The sequence below is a fragment of the Triturus cristatus genome, chromosome 3_1, assembly GCF_964204655.1.
Source record: "Triturus cristatus chromosome 3_1, aTriCri1.1, whole genome shotgun sequence".
Classification (NCBI taxonomy): Eukaryota; Metazoa; Chordata; class Amphibia; order Caudata; family Salamandridae; genus Triturus; species Triturus cristatus.
The window spans coordinates 605,784,491-605,804,531 of NC_140583.1; the positions used below are offsets into that span (position 1 = coordinate 605,784,491).

General features: G+C 48.5%; 1 protein-coding gene across 2 annotated transcripts in view; it reads left to right on the forward strand.

Moving 5' to 3' along the window:
• The window catches only part of LRRC28 (leucine rich repeat containing 28), a 431,942-nt gene that overhangs the window by 144,706 nt on the left and 267,195 nt on the right, over window positions 1-20,041 (forward strand). For both annotated transcript variants that reach the window (XM_085644518.1, XM_085644516.1), the window contains exon 5: window positions 17,904-18,041. In XM_085644518.1, coding sequence (XP_085500644.1) covers window positions 17,904-18,041 — 138 coding nt within the window. The remainder of the gene's footprint in view (window positions 1-17,903; window positions 18,042-20,041) is intronic.

Below are 20,041 nucleotides of genomic sequence, written 5' to 3' on the forward strand. Positions count from 1 at the left end.
TCTTCTTTAATTTTCAAACAGCAGCCATTTTAAACCAACAGCAATCAACCCAAAGACTTAATCTCCCATGAAGCCTGAGGAAAAAAACAATCAAGTTCGTAACACAGTCTCCTATCCAATCAGGCGCCTCCTGGCTCAATAACTGTCAATGACCCCTGCTGGACTTCCTCTTTCTTCCTGCGACAAAGCAGACTGTGGAAGTTTCTTAATCCTATTTCGAGGACTCTGCACCTATGAACAGAAAAAGAAGTCATAATATCCTGCGTGCAGTGAGTTTATTTTGCACAGCATTACGGTGACACATGAAACCTGGAGAATGCTTTACTTAAATTTCGACGTATGTCTCATAACCCTGGTGGATCCAGGTTCATCCTGAGAGCGGGCTAATCCTCGCCTTCGTGTCGTTAATAGAATTGAAACTTTCCATTACGAAAGCTAGGATATTTTACAATCTATGTCAGGACACAGAGGCGAGGATTAGGCTAGTATAAAGCTTATGCACCACAAGGGTCGCAGTACATGAGACTGGTTTAAAGTAAAACATCTTGAAGGTTGAGTCTGATGACCAGTCTGCTGCATTGAAAATGTCCTCCAAGCAAGCTCCTAGCACGAAGACCTTCGATGCCATAGCGTCTCTCACTGAATGCGCTCCGTAGACCCTCGTATCGATGCCTGCCTCTAGCATCACCCAGCGTACCCATCTCACAACGGTTGGGGATGAGACTGCCTCATAGGCCTTGATACATCTTACTACACAAAGTTTGGGTACTCCTGGGAAGGCCGGGTATGAAATCACCAGCGACTGGCATTTGGTACGACAAGACAGGTGGAAGGTGACATCGTCCGGGGTGAACGATCTTCCGGAACCCTCACATCCGAGACTAGTCTACAGGACACCAAGCAGAGCAACATGGCCAGCTTGGACGATAGTTGCTTGTGCGACAAATAGTTGTTGCTAGGACATCCAAATAGCAAGATGCAAGACCTTGTTGACATCCCAGAGGACTGAATATCTCGGTACAGGAGGAAGGGAAAGCCGAATGCCACGCAGCAGCTCTCTTTACCAACGGGTGGTCTCCTACCGGATGATCTGCTATGGCAGCATGACCGGCCGAGATTGTGGACTGGAAGGTATTTATTGTCCTGTATGCCAGGCCTTCAGATGCCAAATGGGCTAGAAAGATTAGTATGTGGACAACGTCTGTCCCCACGGGATCCAGACTCCCTTGCAGATACCAGCCTATCTATCGCTTAACCATGCCATCTGCCCAGCCTCGGGTGAGGAGTTCCGCAGCGTTTCTCGAAAGACCCGGGACCTTCCATAGAGTCCGGTAATCCTCCATGCAATGTGAGGCAGGGAGTTGCTCACTATCAGGGAGCGCCGACTGCCTGCTGGATCGCTCAGGAGATGAGGGAGCGGGAGTGGACTTATTAGAGAAGCCTAGTAAAGTTCCATCAGAACTGGAAACCATGCTTGTGCTCTCCAGACTAGGGTGATCACCACCAGTTCTGCCCTCTGCCGGCGAACTTGGATCGTCAACCGCATTATTATGGTGAAGGGGGGAGAGGCATAATCCAGTTCCGGGGCCCAATCCTGAAGGAACGCATTCGTAGCCGTTCCCCCTGTCCGGTGTCCAGCTAAAGTACCTGGGAAGCTGGAGGTCGAGGCGGGATGCAAACAGGTCGATGGAGAAGGGTCCCCGCCGATCCTGAATGGCCTGGAACATCGGAGGAAATATCCTTCATAAACTCGAGTCCCGAAGATGGCGAGATTGACATTCTGCCACCTGGCTGGACACTCCGGGGAGATGTTCTGCCATCACCGAGACCAGATGTGACAAGCAATATTCCCAGAACCTGAAACATAAATCCAGAGTCCAGAAGGTCCCGGGCGGGTATAGAGGTCCTCGGTCAAGAGGATGGAAAGGACACGTCCTCCCTATATTATATACTTTTCACCAAAAGAATGTCCTTTCTGTGATTTAATTGTTACTTCCTCTAGAACTAGGAGATAGCAACAAATCAGAGACCAACAGTGGGTTGGGGGTTCCTAGGTGTGTGATGATAATACTCTCAAGAGCAAATACTCGAGAGGATTGTACATATAGCCAACGTGTTGTTACGGGTGGGGAAGGGAAAAAGTCCCTTTTCTTTAATAGCCCGCACTCACTCTAATAGTGACATGCTTCATCATAGGGCTCACCCCAACTCCTTAAGGTCGGGTGGGCTCAAACGTGTTTCCGGGAGCACGTAACGATATTGTGTATTGGGGGCGTACCATTAAAGATAAAATTCCTCACCCACTCCTAAGGAAATCTTTAATAATGGAGTGGGAGGGAAGGTTAAAATATATACAAATGAGTGTTAGGATGTGATGGGCCTATGACCCTAAATTCAGCACCAACATGTTTTAGCCCTTACTATCTGGCCTAACTATGTCCTGAGCTTTCATCAGGGTGGGACGTAATGAGGTTACCTTCCCCAAAGATGTGAGTGCATGTAAACTATTTGTCTTGAGCACTGTTAAGTATTAAAAAAATGTAACAAGCCTAATACTTGCCACTGTTCTGGATGAGGAATTACCTATGCAGAGAGAAGAAAACATAATATATACATTTATTATAATATACAATGCGATTGACCTTGGATCACCTTCTTCACACAGACCCCCCTAGAGCCATGTGTTGTGGATGTGTAGGCATTTTCACCCAATACCGCAATTTTTTATTTATTTACCAAGCATCTTGCTATTGTGGTTGAATCATCTATTTTTCAAGTTTACCTTGCCACATGCATTTCTGTGACGTTCACTTGTGCTATGGGTTCATGCAAACATGCATTATTTCATTCACAATACACTTTCAATCTTTCCATCGATTTTACACATTCGCTCTCAACCCTGATATATGACGGTTTTTGTGGCACTCACCCCAACTTAGGGCAAGAGATTCTCAAGGGAGAACAGGAGGGAGGCCTTGTAGTCACACTCTGTGGGTGACAAAGATTATAATGGTTTTGTCATTATGGCAAAAGTTGTCATTTTAGGAGGTAGGCATGGGAGGTGGGTTGTAAAAAAACGAGGGATTTTCACTTGTGCGACCCCACCTTCCTTCCTTTGTTTTAGCAGCCATCCCATGTGCGATCGATCCCCAGAACGTACTTCGTCAAAGGTCCTACCCTGCTGGAACCTACTGATCCTCGAGCTCCCCGGCTTGTACAAGTGCCGTGAATGCACAGCAGCTAAATGCTGGATTTTTCGCGCTTCTGTCATTCAGCGTCCCCCCGTTGGACACGCCCACCGGGCGTGGTTCCAAGTGCCTATTGGTTGTTGCTATGGACTCATGAAGCATGTTCATAGCAACGCATTGATGGACAGATTTTCTTCATCATGACGTGTACACGTTAATAAAGTGCTGATATATTGTTTTTATATCAGAGATATTGACGGAGTCAAGAAGTTGCTATAAGTTATACAAAGAACAAGCATTTGCAATGTAATATGTCTCGCATTTGTGAAACTTTAAGCTATTGGTGTTGTATATGACAATGCCTGTTGTTTAATTGTTTTGATCACTAACACAAACAAAAGGCATTGTCATTTATAATGCCAATAGCTCAAATTCTAGTAAATGTGAGATCTATTTCATTTCAAAGAATAGGCCTCCATTGTCCAGGGCTGCTTGGAAAGTGAAAGTACGCATGACCCCCTCCCACAGATTAGAGTGTTCACCCCAGACAGCCTCAGCGCCCCATAAACATTAGCGGTGTCTCTCTCTGTGTCTTTAATGACGCTCTACACTTAGGACTACATTAAGCGGGAAGGAGATTAATTCCTGTACAGGGTCACTGGCCCCACGAGCATTGCCGGGGTCCCCCTGCTCCCCAGGGTCCAGGTAGCCCGCAGTGGAGTTTCATGAGGAAGGGATCTGTTGCATCAGAAGGTCTGTATGTCAAGGCCATGAGAACAGGTGCATGTGGAACAGGTGCATGTGGAGCAAGTGCACGTGGGCAGAACAGCTGGGCCGGGTAGAAACATCTGCAGACTGGGGGAGCTGGAAACTATTCAGCATCTCCGTCAGTCATCCATAGCCAGACAGGAGGAAAACACGGGCAGAGGACGGGCTGAGGAAGGGATCTGTTGCATCAGAAGGTCTGTATGTCAAGGCCATGAGAACAGGTGCATGTGGAACAGGTGCATGTGGAGCACGTGCACGTGGGCAGAACAGCTGGGCCGGGTAGAAACATCTGCAGACTGGGGGAGCTGGAAACTATTCAGCATCTCCGTCAGTCATCCATAGCCAGACAGGAGGAAAACACGGGCAGAGGACGGGCTCCGGACGACTCCAAGCCGAGCGCATCTTGGCAACAAACTGGGTTCAAGCAGCCGACGTGTGAGCGGCTCCAGCAGCACCAAGCGCCCAGGGCTGGGATAAGAGGCGCCCTAGTTCGGACTCGGAGGCAGGAGGCGCCCCTGTGCAGCACCATTATAAGATGTGAGAGGACCGCGGACTGAGGTGCCCGTTGCTAAGAGAAGAGGTGCTCTTGTGCAGAACCATGGTGTGTCAGAGGCAGGAGGTTCCAGAGGCACGAGACACGGGCACCAGAAAACAGGAAGAGTGCTAAGTGCCCCATCTATGTGGACAGCAGGGTACTGTCCTGTCTCACCCTTTCACTCAACCGAACAGAACAACTTTGGTTGCTGCGTTGAGTAAAATAACAGTACATTTTCCCAGCGGTATCTTGAAACAAGGTGTGCCCTGTGTTGCGCAAGGAAAGGCCTCGGAGCTCCTAGATTGAGGAGGGGCTCTTTTCCCCATTGTGATAAGCCATTAGGGTCACCCGGAAGGATACAGGCTCTCTGGGGATAGCAGTACTTCGGGGCACAAAGATTAGGAAGGAGGCCACTACTCCCGGCCGTTCGCGATGAAACGATGATTTGGTCCCAACTATCCCCATCGTTGTACGACAAATCTGCAATTTTTAAAATGGTGTCCCTACCGCGCTTACTCTATAGGCTCCAGAATTATCCATACCCTATCCCCCCTATCATGGTTTACCCAACTCAACGCACTTTTGAATAGATTTCTTTGGCCAGGGGGCGCGGTTCGTGTGGCACTCTCAACATGTACACAGTCCATGTATTGCGGGGGTATCACGGCTGCAGACATTTGCGCATACTACTATGCCTCGCATCTCCTGGTGATTAACGAGTGGTAGTACAGTTCCCAGATGGACCCGACCTACGCCGTGGAACGGATTGCCATGCGGGTACTCCTTTGCTCCATTTCTTATACAGCAGCTCTTCCGGCTTGCCGGATAGTCATCCAGACATGGAGGTGGGTGGTTCGGTCCACGGACTGGTGAGGTAAGCTGACGGGCGCCACTCCCCTCTAGCAGGGTTCTCATCTACGTCCGGTTTCTGCGCTCGTGGGTTTCCGCAGGTGGGACCTTATTGGTATATCTACGTTTGGGGACATTATGCAGGGGACCACTCTTAAATCCTTTCAAAGGCTGCAGTCTGATTTTGACCTTCTCAAATTGCAGTTCCATCGCTATCTTTAGCTTCGTGTAGTCTTGACCCCCCTGATTCGGCAGCTAGAGTCTCTACCGGAGTTCCACCCGCTGGAAGGCCGCCTGCTGATGGGGGATCTTGGGACCCACAAAATCCGTCAAATTTACCGGACGCTCAATATGCATTCCAAGACCACTTTTCACAAAACCCGTGAGGCATGGGCAGCTGATCTGCCGGCCCTCACAGATGACGACTGGGTTGAGGCATTAGCTAGCCCTCGGTATGCCACTGTCTCTACCAAATATAGACTAATCCAATTTAAATACCTCCACAGGGTATATTACACTAGTCTTTGGCTTTGGAGAATGGGGGCAATCCTGTCCCCGGTCTGTCTTCGTTGCAGTGCAGACGGGGGGTTGTTCCTTCATACGGTGTTGGGCTGTGGGGCGCTGCAGCTATTCTGGTCCGGTGTGTTGTCTTGCTTAGGTCATGTCCTGGCGTGGGATATCCCGTTGGACCCCAGACTGGCGCTTTTACATAGCACGGAAGACATTGGGGAGAACCGGTATAAGAGACACCTCTTATTTTTGGCCCTCATCTTAGCTAAGCGCGACATAACGCAGCATTGGAAGGACGCGTCCCCACCCATCGTAACTAATTGGAAAAAGGCACTGGACAGGTGCATGTCTACGGAGATTGTGGTATTTCAGGCGAGGGGGTGTCCTCAGAAGCATGTGAAGATTTGGTCTCGGTGGGCCGCGTACAGAGGTATAGATCTGCCTCCAATGTCACAGTCCGCCGCTCGTGATCCTATTGAACGATTGGTGGTGAATAATTTACCTGTCTAATGTATCGATGTTAAAGAGATGTGGCTGGGGATTTCCGTGGCTTATACATGCAATGTTTCCTAAGTATGTATGGGGCGTATTAGGGAGGCGGGGGGGTTACATGTTTTTCCTGGTCTGATGTTCTGCAGACTATTTGGGGGGGGGGTTTCATACGGTACCCATAGACATTATTTTATGCACTTCTCTGTACTTTTCTTGTTGGGCTCCGCCCCTATGGTACGCTGAAAATTCAATAAAATCTGTTGTTAAAAAAAAAATTCTAAAAAGATTAGGAGGGAGGGAGCGCCAGACTTCTGGAGTAAGTTGGGATTCAGGGGAACACTATTCATTTACACTGATGGCAGCTGAAGAAGGGGTTCTTCTGTAACCACAGAAGAATGAAGAACAGGATGAAAAGATGGAGCGCAAGAAATGGCACAGGAGGTGAACAAGAGAACGGGACAGAGCAGAAAGGGGAGGAGGGTTAAAAGCAAGGCGCAAGTGCACAGGGAAAGAAAATGAGTATGAAAGGAGGGGAGAGTAACTGAATGATAAGAGGGTTGGTGGTCCGCTGCCTTTATGGAGCTATGTGAGGACTTACCAAGTGTCTTGCGGTTAACTGTAAGAGTGGAGCCCCCAGCCAGAAGACTAAGAGAGTAAGAAAGACAGAAGAAAGTAAGCACCAGAGGTGGGCTGTAGGAGTGAAGGATAAGAAAGACAGGAGACGAGAGCCGAAACGCGAGTCGATACTAGAGCCTGAGACTTACCTTTCCGCCAAGAAACAGAACAGGAGCGGGCTCTCCTGCCCGCAGCACAGGAAGAGAGGAAAGTGGGACAGAGGAGGTGGGGGTGGGGGGGGGGGGGCTGAGGGGTGGTAGGAGGAGAAGGGGGTGTTGAAGGAGGGAGGAGAGCTTGGATGAAGGCGGACCCAGCCCTGCAGCTGCCTCTGGTTACATGCTGGCGCTGGGAAGCTCCCGCTCTCGAAGCTGGGGGCGCGAGCCCCCTCACCCCACCCCCCGCAGAGCCCTCATTAGTGCCCAGGAAGCGGCAGCGCAGAACACGCAGCGAGAGGCTGCAAGGGGGAGGGGCAGACACTCCTCCAAACACAGCGGCAGTGCGCTTCACTCCCAAAGCTTCTCGAGAGGTGTTGAAAAAGGATCAGTGAAATTCTCTGAAAAAAAGCCAAGAACAACCTTAAAGTTAAAAGCGATGTAAAGATTTAAGAGAATATCTTAAAGAGGTAGTTATACACTTCAGTTGATGAAATGCTCCCCACCCAGGGCGGGTTCTGTTGGGGAAGCAGGCAGCATTGCCGGCACCGGCGGCCACAGCTGAGTGAAAGGCTTTTCCTGGCGTTGCGTCTGTAGCAGCCACAGTCTCACTTCCTCCCGAGCAGAGCTAGCAGCAGCACTAGCGAGCGGCAGAGACAGGCTGCACATAGAAAGGTTCCGGTTCAAGTGGGTGGTAACATCTGGCAGAGCTCAGCGGTGGAGGGAGAGCGCCGGCCAGCAGCTCAACGCCATTGTAAACAAGCTGGAAAAAAGTGCTTTACCGACTAATTAAAGGAGACCGAATAACTCCACAAGTAAAAGATCCAGTCCGGATGGGTGGTCCCAAAAGGAGGCAGGGTGGTAACAAAGAAGCCTCATTTTCAATCAGAAGCCAGCGTTTACCATATACGATGACGCTAGCTAATGAAAAAGTGGGGCGGGGCTTTCACCCCACTTCTAAAACATACCCTACTACAATATGCCTCACAGAGCGAGCAGCGCATGCGCACTGCAACGCTAGGTCTGCGAGTGTAACGGGACAGCCATGGTCTCGTTACATGCACCCATCACACCACAGTCTAGTTGTTTACTTGCTAGCGTTGGAGGCTCGTTTAACGAGTATGTTCCACCATGACGAAAGCGCCCCTCTCCGTGAGTGTTGATAATCGTATTGGCCCATTTTGGTATCATGTTTTTTTTGTTACTGTTGGTGATAATTAATTGATCAATCCTCTTTCGCCAGTATATATTTGTGATAATTATCGTATAGGAAAAGAAGTGCGGCTGATTGTCCCTGATCCATTTAGACACGCCCAATGAGCCATGTTCTTGTTGCGAGTTGGTTAACATTGGGGGCTCATAAAAAGCAGGTTGAGGAATGTGTACATTACATTAAAGAACGTGCCCCTTCTCATGAGATTTGTATAATGCTTCGACGCATGTTTTAGGTATCCCTTATTATGGCATGTTTCACTCCTCCTCATGCACTGCTGGCTCTGCGAGATCTATTGTCGTCGGGTTGCTTTTGGAAGTGGGGTGGAAGCTTTGCCCCTGCTTTTCATTGGTGCGTGTCACACTTTGTTAAAAGCGTGCTTTTGATTTGCAGTGAGGCTTTTCGGTCCCCTCCCTGTATCCTTTCCGGCTCGCCCACCCGGACTGGAGATTTTGATCGTGCGCGGTGTCTCTTTGGCTCGCGCACGTCGTCTCTTCCGCCTTGTTTTTTTAAGCAGCGCAGCATGCCACGGCTTAAACAATGGCGGCCGTGCCTTTCTTTTCTTCTATACGACTCACCTAACTCCATGCCACCACGGAGACAGACATTAGCATGGCTCAACAAAGTAAGTGCGGAATGCCGCGGGTTATCTATATGCTGCACACTACCGAATATATATTTTTTTTAAGCAGCGTAGCATACCACGCTTCATCTTATTCTTTTTAAACAGCGCGGCACGCCGTGCTTTATATTGAGTTTATTTTAAATATTGCGGCGTGCTTCAGCTTCAACAATGGCGGATGCGACTTGCTTTTCTTCTGCGCAGCTCGCCCAACTCCATGCCACCAATCATTAGCATGGCTTAACAAAGTAAGTGCCTCCACTAATCATCAGTAGCACTCATGCAGCTGTTCTGATTCTGCACACGACCTAATATTGTTTTTTTTTTAAACAGCATGGCACACCGCGCTTTATATTATGTTATTCTTAAACAATGCGACACGCCACACTTCAGCTTCAACAATGGCGGCTGCGCCTTTCTTCTCTTCTGCGCAGCTCACCAAACTCTATCTTAGTCCTTCACTCACTCATCCCGAGTTCTGTTCCATGTCACAGCCCCCCATTTGTCCCCTCTGACCCCATCCCGCTCCCCCACACTCACCCCCACCCTGCTCTAATAATGACAGCTTGAGGAGGTCGCATGCTGGCATAGGCTTTGCGGCTCCCTCCACGCTCACTTTCCATGGCCAGGCTGGTATAGCTGGCGGCTCTGCTGCATGCCACACTTCAACTTCAACAACGGCGACCGTGCATTGCATTTTTTCTGCGTGGCTCACCCAACTCCATGCCACCACGGAGACAGTAATTTGCAAGGCTCAAACAAGAAAGTGCCTCCGCTGGTCATTGAGAGCTCTCATGCAGCTGTTGTGATTACTGGTGGGGTTTACTCTAATGGAATGCATTCTGCGTGTGTTTTTGTGTGCGTTCACTCCGTCATCTGTTAGGCATACCTCATATGTACTGTGTGCTGGTGCCCCTTTTGTGAATGCTTTACATGTAGTCTCCTGTGTGAGTGTTTGTTCCGTCTGCTCTGGGTGCATGCCACTAGCATTATGTCTTGTACCTTGCGTCATCCGTGGGCATGATGCATCTATGCCCAGAGTAGGTGAACAGGGTGATCTCTGTATGCTGTTTGCACACTCCATGTGTGCTATGTCTGTAAACTATGATTTCTCTGTATGTCCACTGCGTGTATGTTCATGCACAGTTACCTGTTGTACACTCACACAAAAGGAAACAGACACCACGTCTTTTGTGTTATGGGTGTAGATTCTAGTTTCCTGTTGCATTCTGGTACATGTAGCTTTCCCTTCAGAAGCCCATTTTCAATGCAAAAAAGCTATTTGTCCGACAACTCCAAGGCGCACGCATGGCTTTGGAACACACTTTTCCCTTAAAAAATCATCACTCCACTGCAAATAAAAACATAATTAAAAAACATTGTCATTTACTACGACAATAGCTCTAACTTTCACAAATGCGAGACCTATTGCATTGCAAATGCTTGTTCTATGTGTAACTTATCACAACTTCTTGACTCAGTCAATATCTCTGATATAAAAACAATATATCAGCACTCTATTAATGTGCACACGTCATGATGATGAAAATCTGTCCCATCACTGCGCTGCGTGCTATGAACATGCTGCATGAGTCCATAGCAACAACCAATAGGCACGTGGAACCACGCCCGGTGGGTGTGTCCAACGGGCAGATGCTGAATGCTGGAAGCACGAAAAATACAGCACTTGGCTTCTTGTACAGGCCGGGGAGCTCGAGGATCAGTAGGTTCCAGCAGGGTAGGACCTTTGACGAAGTAAGTTCTGGAGATCAAACGCACATGGGGGGGCTGCTAAAACGAAGGGAGGAAGGTGGGGTCTCACAAGTGAAAATCCCTCAGATTTTTGCAACCCCCCCTCCCATACCTGCCTTCTAAAATGACAACTTTTGCCGTAACTACAAAACCATTATAATCTTAGTCACCCACAGATTGTGACTATAAGGCCTCCCTCTTGTGCTGCCCTAAGTTGTTGGGGTGAGTGCCACAAAAACCATCATACTATAGCAGGGTTGAGAGCAAAAGTGTAAAAATCGATGGAAAGATTGAAAGTGTATTGTGAATGAAATAATGCATGTTTGCATGAACCCATAGCACAAGTAAAAGTCACAGGAACGCATATGGCATGGTAGACTTAAAAAATAGATGATTTAACCACAATAGCAAGACGCTTGGTAAATAAATACAAAATTGGGGTATTGAGTGAAAAGGATGACACATCCACAACACATGGCTCCAGGGGGGTCTGTGTGAAGATGGTGATCCAATGTCAATCGCATTGTATATTATAATGAATCTATATATTATGTTTTCTTCTCTCTGCATAGGTAATTCCTCATCCAGACCAGTGGCAAGTATTAGGCTTGTTCCATTTTTTAACACTTAACCGTGCTCAAGACAAATAGTTTACATGCACTTACGTCTTTGGGGGAGGTAACCTCATTACGTCCCACCCTGACGAAAGCCCAGGACCTAGTTAGGCCAGATATGAAGGGCTGAAACATGTTGGTGCTGAATTTCATAGGACCATCACTTCCTAACCCCCGTTTGTATATAGTTTAATCTTCCCTCCCACTCCATTATTAAAGATTTCTTTAGGAGTGGGTGAGGAATTTTATCTTTAATGGTACGCCCCATACACAATATCGTTAAGTGCTCCCTGAAACACTGTTGAGCCCACCCGACCTTTAGTAGTAGGGGTGAACCCTATGATGAAGCATGTCACTATTAGAGTGAGTGAGGGCTATTAAAAGAAAAGGGTCTTTTGCCTTCCCAGCCGTAACAATGGGTTGGTCATATGTACAATCCTCTCGAGAATTTGCTCTTGAGAGCATTACCATCACACACCTAGGAACCCCCCACCCACTGTTGGTCTCTGATTTGTTGCTATCTCCTAGTTCTAGAGGAAGTAACAATTAAATCACAGAAAGGACATTCTTTTGGTTAAAAGAATATTCTCAGAACTCCTTGGCGAGGTCCGCCAGGGCCTTGGAGCGAGTCCCACTCAGGTAGTTTATGTAGCGGACAGCCGCCATGTTGTCCATTTTGAGGAGGACGCAGGACTGGGCTCTATCCTTGGTCCAACATCAGACCGCGAAGGAGCCCGCCATCAGCTCCAAGCAGTGGATGTGAAGTGGCCGCTCTCTGGCAGACCAACGTCCGCCTGTGGTGAACTCTCCACAATGTGCCCCCCAGCCTGAACCGCTGGCGTCCGACTTAATCACCAGTTCTGGTAGGTCTCCGAAGATAGCACGACCATTCCATGCCTCCATGTGGGATAGCCACCAATGGAGCTCATCCTTTGCATCCTCGGATAAAGGAACCTGCTGGGCATAAGTTAAACCCTTGCGGAGATGAGATGCCTTAAGTTGCTGAAGGGCCCAAAAATGAAGAGGACCTGGGAAGATGGCCTGGATTTAGCCTGACAACAGTCCAACCAGTCTGGCGATACTTCGCAGAGAGGTCTGAGGCTTCCGTAAAATCTGCTGTATTTCGTGACAGATTTTTGCTATTTTCCTGGATGGGTGGCTTAAGGTCGCCGCCTCAGAATTGATCACAATCCTAGAAAGGTGATCGAGCAAGAGGGAAGAAGGCAGGATGTAGGAGAGTAGGGTCTGCTTTCTATGTTCACCCCCACTTTTTGCTTTTGCTTTACTGGTTTTCGACTTAGATGTGGCTGTGGGCCTGCTAATCAGACCCACAGCCCTGCTGTTCTCTCTCTAAATTAATACTATGTACTTTAGGTGCATAACCCATTTGGATAGGATCACCTTATTGGTCCCTGTACAGTGTACCCTAGGTACCCAGGGCATAGGTGTACCCTAGGCCTACCAGGGGCTGCAGCATGTATTATGCCACCCCTGGCCTGGCCTTCCATTCTGACACAACTGGCTGATCACTCAGCTGGGGCAAGGTCGTGTAATCACCCCTTGCTTAGGTGTAGTATTCCTATACCTAACTTACATATGTACCTATCAGTCACTCCTATAGCAGGCCTTAACAATCCTGGAGGCAGAGTGCTTGGTAACATGTGAGATGGTGCTCTAGCATGAGCTGAGCCTGTCTGCAGCTTTCGGAACTAAGTCCTTATAGCTGTTCTATGATATAGCCTACCATATACTCTTAAAGTGCCTTATAATCTTAGACGGTTATGGTAACTATGGTTTGGCTTTATCGAAACATGTCGTGTAAGGTGTCTAACACTGTGGAATAATACCCCCATGCCATTTCTGGACATGAGAATATTATTCCCCCCTTCTAGAGGGAAAGACATGTTAAAATCATACTTCAACTGTTAGCCTCTGACCAAAGCCTCAGCATCACAAAATGGATGCTGCTGCCACGACACAAGTCTGACCTCCTGCAGCTGGGAGTGATCCCAGCCAGGGAGGCCTGGACAATAGGTTTCCTGCTTGGGGAGGTGCTAGCACCTCCCCAGACAGCCTTTAGTGTATTGGGGCAGGGTGGGCTGAAAGGAATGAGACATGCCTGGGGCACACAAGGTGTTCCTTGCATAGTCCAGTTCAAACCGGCGCTGGGGCACTCCAGCCCCAGCTCTGGCGCGAAACTGGACAAAGGGAAGTGGGTGTAACCACCCCCTCCCAGGTCCCACCCATAAGGCGTGACCTAGCAGGTATCCCAGCCCCCCAGATTAGTATAAGAGTGGGAGTTGGGCCTCAAGACTTTAGATTATCCTGAACCTGCAAAACTGAACAGAAACTCTGGACCTTCGACATTCGACGAAAGAAGAAGACTGAAGAATCTCCCTTGTAGCCAAGGAGTGGCTACCCTGTGCAAACAGGCACCATCAAGTGACTACCCTTTGCTTTGCCCACGTTCTACGAGGAACCGACTGCAGAGCCCGACCAGAGCCTTGACTTCCAGACTTCTCCGACCCTGATCCACATCGACAGCAAAGCTGAGATCCGTGGAGGCGACGAGCGACGTGGGACCGGCTACCTGGGAAAAGTGGCTAGTAACTTAAAGCGCAGCTTCTGAGGCACCCTCGAAGTTGTGCACCGGGGATTGAGAAGCCCCAACCCCAAGCACCATCTGCACCGAAGATCAGCCCCCCACACTCCACGAGTCCTGCGTGGGGCCCTTCTGCATTTTCCTGCTTGCCGCGTCTGTCCGGTTGCTTGCCCGCTGGCCTAGTGGCCTTTGTGACGACGCACCCTGAAATCTTCTGCGCTGGTTTGGCTCCTCCAGACTGGCTCCCGCTTCTCTGCAAAGAAGAAGCACCCCAGACCTTCCTGGTCTGCACCAGAAGCAAGTCCTCCGTTCTTCGTGGGTTCCGCTTGCCAAGGCTTGGTGAGTCCTAGTCCAACTTCGACGCCGCCGACAGCAAGAGCCTTCGTGGGATAGCTCGCCTCCTGGTCCTGGTCGTCCTCGACGCTTCCTGGTCCTCCTGGCTGCAGCGACAAGCTTCACCTTCACCTGCAATCTTCACGACATCGCCTGGTTCCTTCCTGGTTCCACGTGGTCACTGGCTAGTGACCTTGACTCTGTCCCTTGTGCTTGCAGGTTTCCTTTCTTCTTGATCCCAGCCTTGGGATCCACCGGACACTCTTCACTGACTGCCTGTCAGCATCTTTCTTCAGGCATCCATAGGAGTCGACGACGAAAACGACGCATCTTCACCCCTATGCACCCGCAGCCTGTGGGCTAGGTAACTTGGGTACTCCGGTGCTCATCAGGATAGTGACTATCCTAGTGTCTAGTTTTCAAGTCTCAACTTCCTAGCTTCTCCGGAAGTGTCCTAAATCTACCGTTTTCTAAACTGTACTATTGCTATTGACTTTTACGCATTACGCGTGAGTGTTTCCACTCTGCACACGAATCCCGTGGGCCTCCCACTTCCTAACTAACGCTAGTGTAGTGTAGCCCCAGCGATTCCCTAGGCCTATTCTATTTCCGTGACAGTGGTTCTTATACCACTTACTTAGTATATGGTTTGCGTGGCCCCCAGGGCCTAACTGTATTACTTACCTGTGTGACTTAATGTATGCTTAAATAAGACTGTGTTGTACTTACCTCGAATCTCATAAAGAGTGCTGAGGGTTTGACTAGAATAAATACACTTTATTTTATATATATATATCTGTTGTGGTGTCCTTTCATTTGGTATTCAAGGGATTATATATGGTATCACAGCTGGCTTCACATGCCATTCAGAGTTTAGCCTAAGACTGCTCTTGTCCATGCTACCACTAGGATAGCTGGTCTATAAGGTTGACTTTACAACCAATCACCATAAGGGTATTTGGACTGATATAAGGTGTACACTAGAACTAGTGACATCATACATCAGGCCAACTTCTCACACAGGACTTTTCCTGGTTGATCATGAATCCCAGCGACTGGAGATTCACTGCTGACAGCAGCTGCTGGGACAAGACGTGAGGACACTGATTCATGAACAACATGTCGTCCAGATATATGATCATCCTGACGCCCTGCGATCTCAACCTTTCCAACACCGGGTGCAAGATCTTGTTGAAGCACCATGGTGCCGACAACAAGCCAAAGGGAAGCGAAGTGAACTCGAAAGTTTGTCCCTGCCATAGAAACTGGAGTAAATGGCGGTAAGGCAGAAAAATGGGAACCGGAAGGTAAGCGTCTTTGAGGTCCAACCGGACCATCCAATCATTGGGGTCGCGGAGCAGGTGAATACCCTCCATCTTGAAGTGGCGGTAGACCAATCACTCGTTGAATTCTCAGAGGTTAATCACCGGCCGTTGATCCCCGTCCTACTTTTGCTCCAGGAATATATTGATCTAAAAGCCTCTGGGATGAGGAGAAGAACGGCAGATCGCCCGTTTGTCCAGGAGTTCCTACACTTCTTGCTGTATGAGGACCGATTCCCTGCCGGAAAGCCGGATTGGTGTCAGGGGGTTGGGGGAACCTGAACAGGGGAGCCATAAAACTGTACGTGGAATCCCTGCAGCGTGTGGAGCACCCAAGCGTCGGTCGACTTCGGATCCTTAATATATTTGGTCAGGAAAGTCGCCATCTTGGCGTCAATTTCTGGGGTAACAACCCCTTTACCGTCGAGGAATGGGCAAGGGCATTCCCCTCTAAGGCAGGAGCGGACCTCCTGATCTAGTGGTTTCCTGAGGCGACTCGCCACATACCTGGCTACCTTCTGACAAGGGACCCACTCAGATGAATGGGGGTGTAGGAGCTCCTCTGGGTCCAGGAGGTCCAACTGGGCTTCGCCTAGCGGGTCCGTGGCCTGGTGCAGGTCTGGGAGTAGGGAAGGAGAGGGGCGCCAAAACCTGCCGTGGTCTGAATCACCGTCCTATCTGACCTGGGACTCGTCGGAGGGTTGCGGGGAGGTAGCTGATTCCTGACCGCATGAGGGCAGGGGGTCTGGTGGGGCTAATCCCATTGGCGTGGAAGGGGTTTTGGTGTCCAAGAATGGCCATTTTCGTCTGTCAACAGCATCTAAGTCCACCACCTCAGGGTGTGGGCGCTTGCACAGCTTCTCAAAGGGGGGAGCGGTAGCCTGCTCTGGAAGTTTAGGCGCTGAGTGCCCCGGAATCTCTTCCTTCGCGGAGAGGGGTTGCAGGCACTTCAGTGCCAGGTCCATCAATCTCTTCTCCAAAGGGGCAACTGCCTCTGAGACCGCCCTGACAATGGAGGCATCCACTGCGTCACAAAAGTAATCTGTGAGCGGGAAGTATTGAGACTCCTGCTCCTCCTCCTAGTAGTCGTCAAACTCCTCCATCTTCTAGGAATTCCGGAGGAGTTGAGGACTAGAAGTAGGTAAGGTAAGGAAGGTGGTGGTCACCCACTAGGTAAGAGGGCTAATGTGGTTGGGCTGAAACCCAAGGTCAAGATCCCTAAAGAGGGAGCCTACAACCAGCAAGGGGGAGAGGGGAAGGTGGTTGTGGCAGAGAACCCCCACACACTTGCTCTTGCCCCTAGAGGTAGGGAACCCCCACACTGCAACTGCTTCTAAGGTAGACAAAAAAAAAACACAAACTTGCACTGGTCCTCGAGGTTAGGTGGTTGGGATGGCCAAGACACTGCCAATTGTAGTGCACAATGGTCTATGCGACCTCTCAGACAAACACCCCTCTAATGCACGGGCGGGTAACAGAATGGATCCTGGGCTGGTTTGCTACACATTCAGGCTGAGAAAGCCTGTAAGCCTACCCCAGAGGGGTGTTCTGCTTCAGTCGGGGTGAATCAGCGCGGATTGGCACGGGTGGACGGAGGTGGTCGGCAATAGCCGTAACTGACGCAAGCTCCATCCCTCGTTAGGTGAAAGAGAAGCGTCCCAGAGGACGAAGGGAGGCGCGACCACGGCCGGCTGACCGCTGCACTCTCCCAACCCGGCACGGAGGTATCGATCGCGGCCGCTTAGGAGTGACAAAGTGTTCCTGCGGCCGCACAGGCGAAGCGAAAGCCTTGTAAAAGCATACAACAAGTAAGCAATTAAAGTACAACACACTACAGAGTCAGAGAAATGGGAAAAAACACAGTCCCAACAGCAGCACTGAGGGAAAGTGTGGTCACGTAACTGACACAGGCTGCAGCAGCGAAGAAAGAGGAAGTACAGCAGGGTTCATCAACAGTTAATGAGCCAGGAGGCGCCTGATTGGATCGGAGACTGTGTTACGAACTTGATGCTTTTTTTCCTCAAGCTTCATGGGAGATGAAGTCTTTGTGTTGATTGCTGTTGGATACAAATGGCTGCTGTTTGTAAATTTAGGATGAAAGAATAGCCTAATCCTCGCCTCCGTGTCCTGACAGAATCCTCGCCTCCAGCCCAGACATAGAATTAAAATGCTCATGTTGCTCAAATTGTAGTCTTTTAGTGTCTTACTGTAGCATAAATTTTACAGAATTTTAATATTGCCTCTTCTAAAATGACAGTCTAAATACAGTTGGCATTATTATATTTTACCCTGTATATTTAATGTTGCATTTTACCTGCTGTTTCTCTGTCCGCCAGCCATCGGCTCTTTGGTTAAGCTGCAGTCACTGGACCTGAGCGATAATGCCCTGGAAATTGTGTGCCCAGAGATTGGTCGGCTCAAATCATTGCGTCACCTTCGACTGAGCAACAACCATCTAAAATTCCTTCCTCCAGGTATGTAATATGATACAGATTTGATTTTTGTGCTTCTAGCTTGTATTCTATATAATCACATAGTTCTGACTTAATATATAGCGTAACCAAAAAGAAGTACGTTTCTATTAAGCACAACCAGTTACCTTGCTGTGTCCAAAGAGTCATGTGTAGCAAAATGTGAAGTGGTGAATTGTTGAAGTTTGTGTGTGGTAACAAATCAAGCTTGTGTGGCAATTTCTGATGGTTTCAGGCAATATACATCACAAGTACATCATATCAAACAGCCTCGTAATCATGTCATCTGACACAGGTGCTAGAGTAACCTTACAATGGGAAGAGGTCAGAGATGCTATTGTGTCTTTGCCTGTGGGTAAGGCTTCCAGGGCAAATGGAGTTCTGGGTGACCTATGTAAGACTGGGGTGGATCTGTGGGCCCCATTTCTCACGCAATATGTTAACGCTGCAATTAGTAGTTCCCTCCCAGAGTCATGGTTCACTCTGTCATTAGACCTGTGTTTAAGAAAGGGACTAGGTGTGACCCTGCCTGCTACAGTCTCACGTCCTTAATTGAGGTAGAGGTCAAGATTATAGGTAGGGTCATACTGAAGCACTTAACCCAGTGGGCTGAGGGACAGAACGTATTGACAGACATTCAATATGGGTTTCGTGCGGGTAGGAGCACTGTGGAGCATGATCTCAATCTTTATCTGTTAACCAATAAATATGTGCTGGCGAAAAAGGAATCCCTTTGTTTAGCGTTTGTGGACCTCGGCCGTGCATTTGCTTGCTCAACAGAGAGAAGCTTTGGCAGAGCTGGGGTCCATGGGGGTGGATGCGACTTTGATAAGCTTTCTTAGGGATCTCCGTTGTGGGCTGACTGCTTCGGTCAGCTATGGTAGTAACGACGAATGCACAAAGCCCTTTGCTTTTTCAAAGGGGGTCCGGCAAGGTTGTATCTTGGCCCCTTTCATTTTACCCTGTATGTTAACCGTTTAGAGAATGCACTCCTTGTCTCGCGCATTGACATGCCAAGAGCTGGGAGCAGATTTTGTATGCTGACGTTGTTGTTTTAATTGCCCGCACTGTTGGAAGCCTGCAGCGGCTTTTAGATGCTTTTAATGGTTTAATGATTAGCATGGATTTGTGTACTAATTTTAATAAATCACGTGTTGTTCTTGGGGCCTAAAAACATGTTAATTTTACATATTTAGGTATTTTAGTAGATTTGAGATTTAGCTGGCAACCCTTAATAAAAAAAGAACACCTGCAAACTCACAAGAGCTTGTGCTGAAGTTAATGCCTTTTCTACTCGATTAGGTCATAAGCCATTAAAAATCATGTTGGAGGTTTATAAAGCCAAATGTATCCCGATTTGGGGATATACAAATCTAGATCCCCTAAGCCGGGTAGCGGAGAATAAATACTTTCAGAGTCTTTTAGGGGTGAAGCAATATACCCCAAGTGAAATAATACATGAAGAGCTAGGTAGGAGTTACATCGTGGATTACATCTAGTTGCGACCCCTGGTGTTATGGTGTGCTGTTTGATTAAAGGCTGTTTTAAGTTTGAATAGGGCAATCATTTTAGATTGTATGAAATTGGATAACATTTGTTATATTCCCAGACTATTGTATATTAGAGAGAATTTTAGGGAGGCCAGAGTTCTATTTTAATCCTTTCAGCATTACCAAACAAGCATTGAAAATGCAACAGGTCTCGCCCTCGTTTAAGTTAAAGCAATTTTGTTTGTAATTTGGTGGCTTTGTAGCTTTGCTTTTATTAGTGTTTTTGAAACTTTCATGTACATAACATGCAAATGTATGTGTATATGTATGCATGCATCTATGTAGATGTGTATATATATGTTTATTATCTACTGGCGGTCGCCAGTAGATAGTTATAGTTAGGACCGAGTTTCCATAGGAAATCTCAAAATTCTCTTTTGAATAACTTTGGCGCCGATTGACGAATCTTCGCGAAATTTTCAAAACTAATGGGGCGCTCCGCTCCGCTCCTAC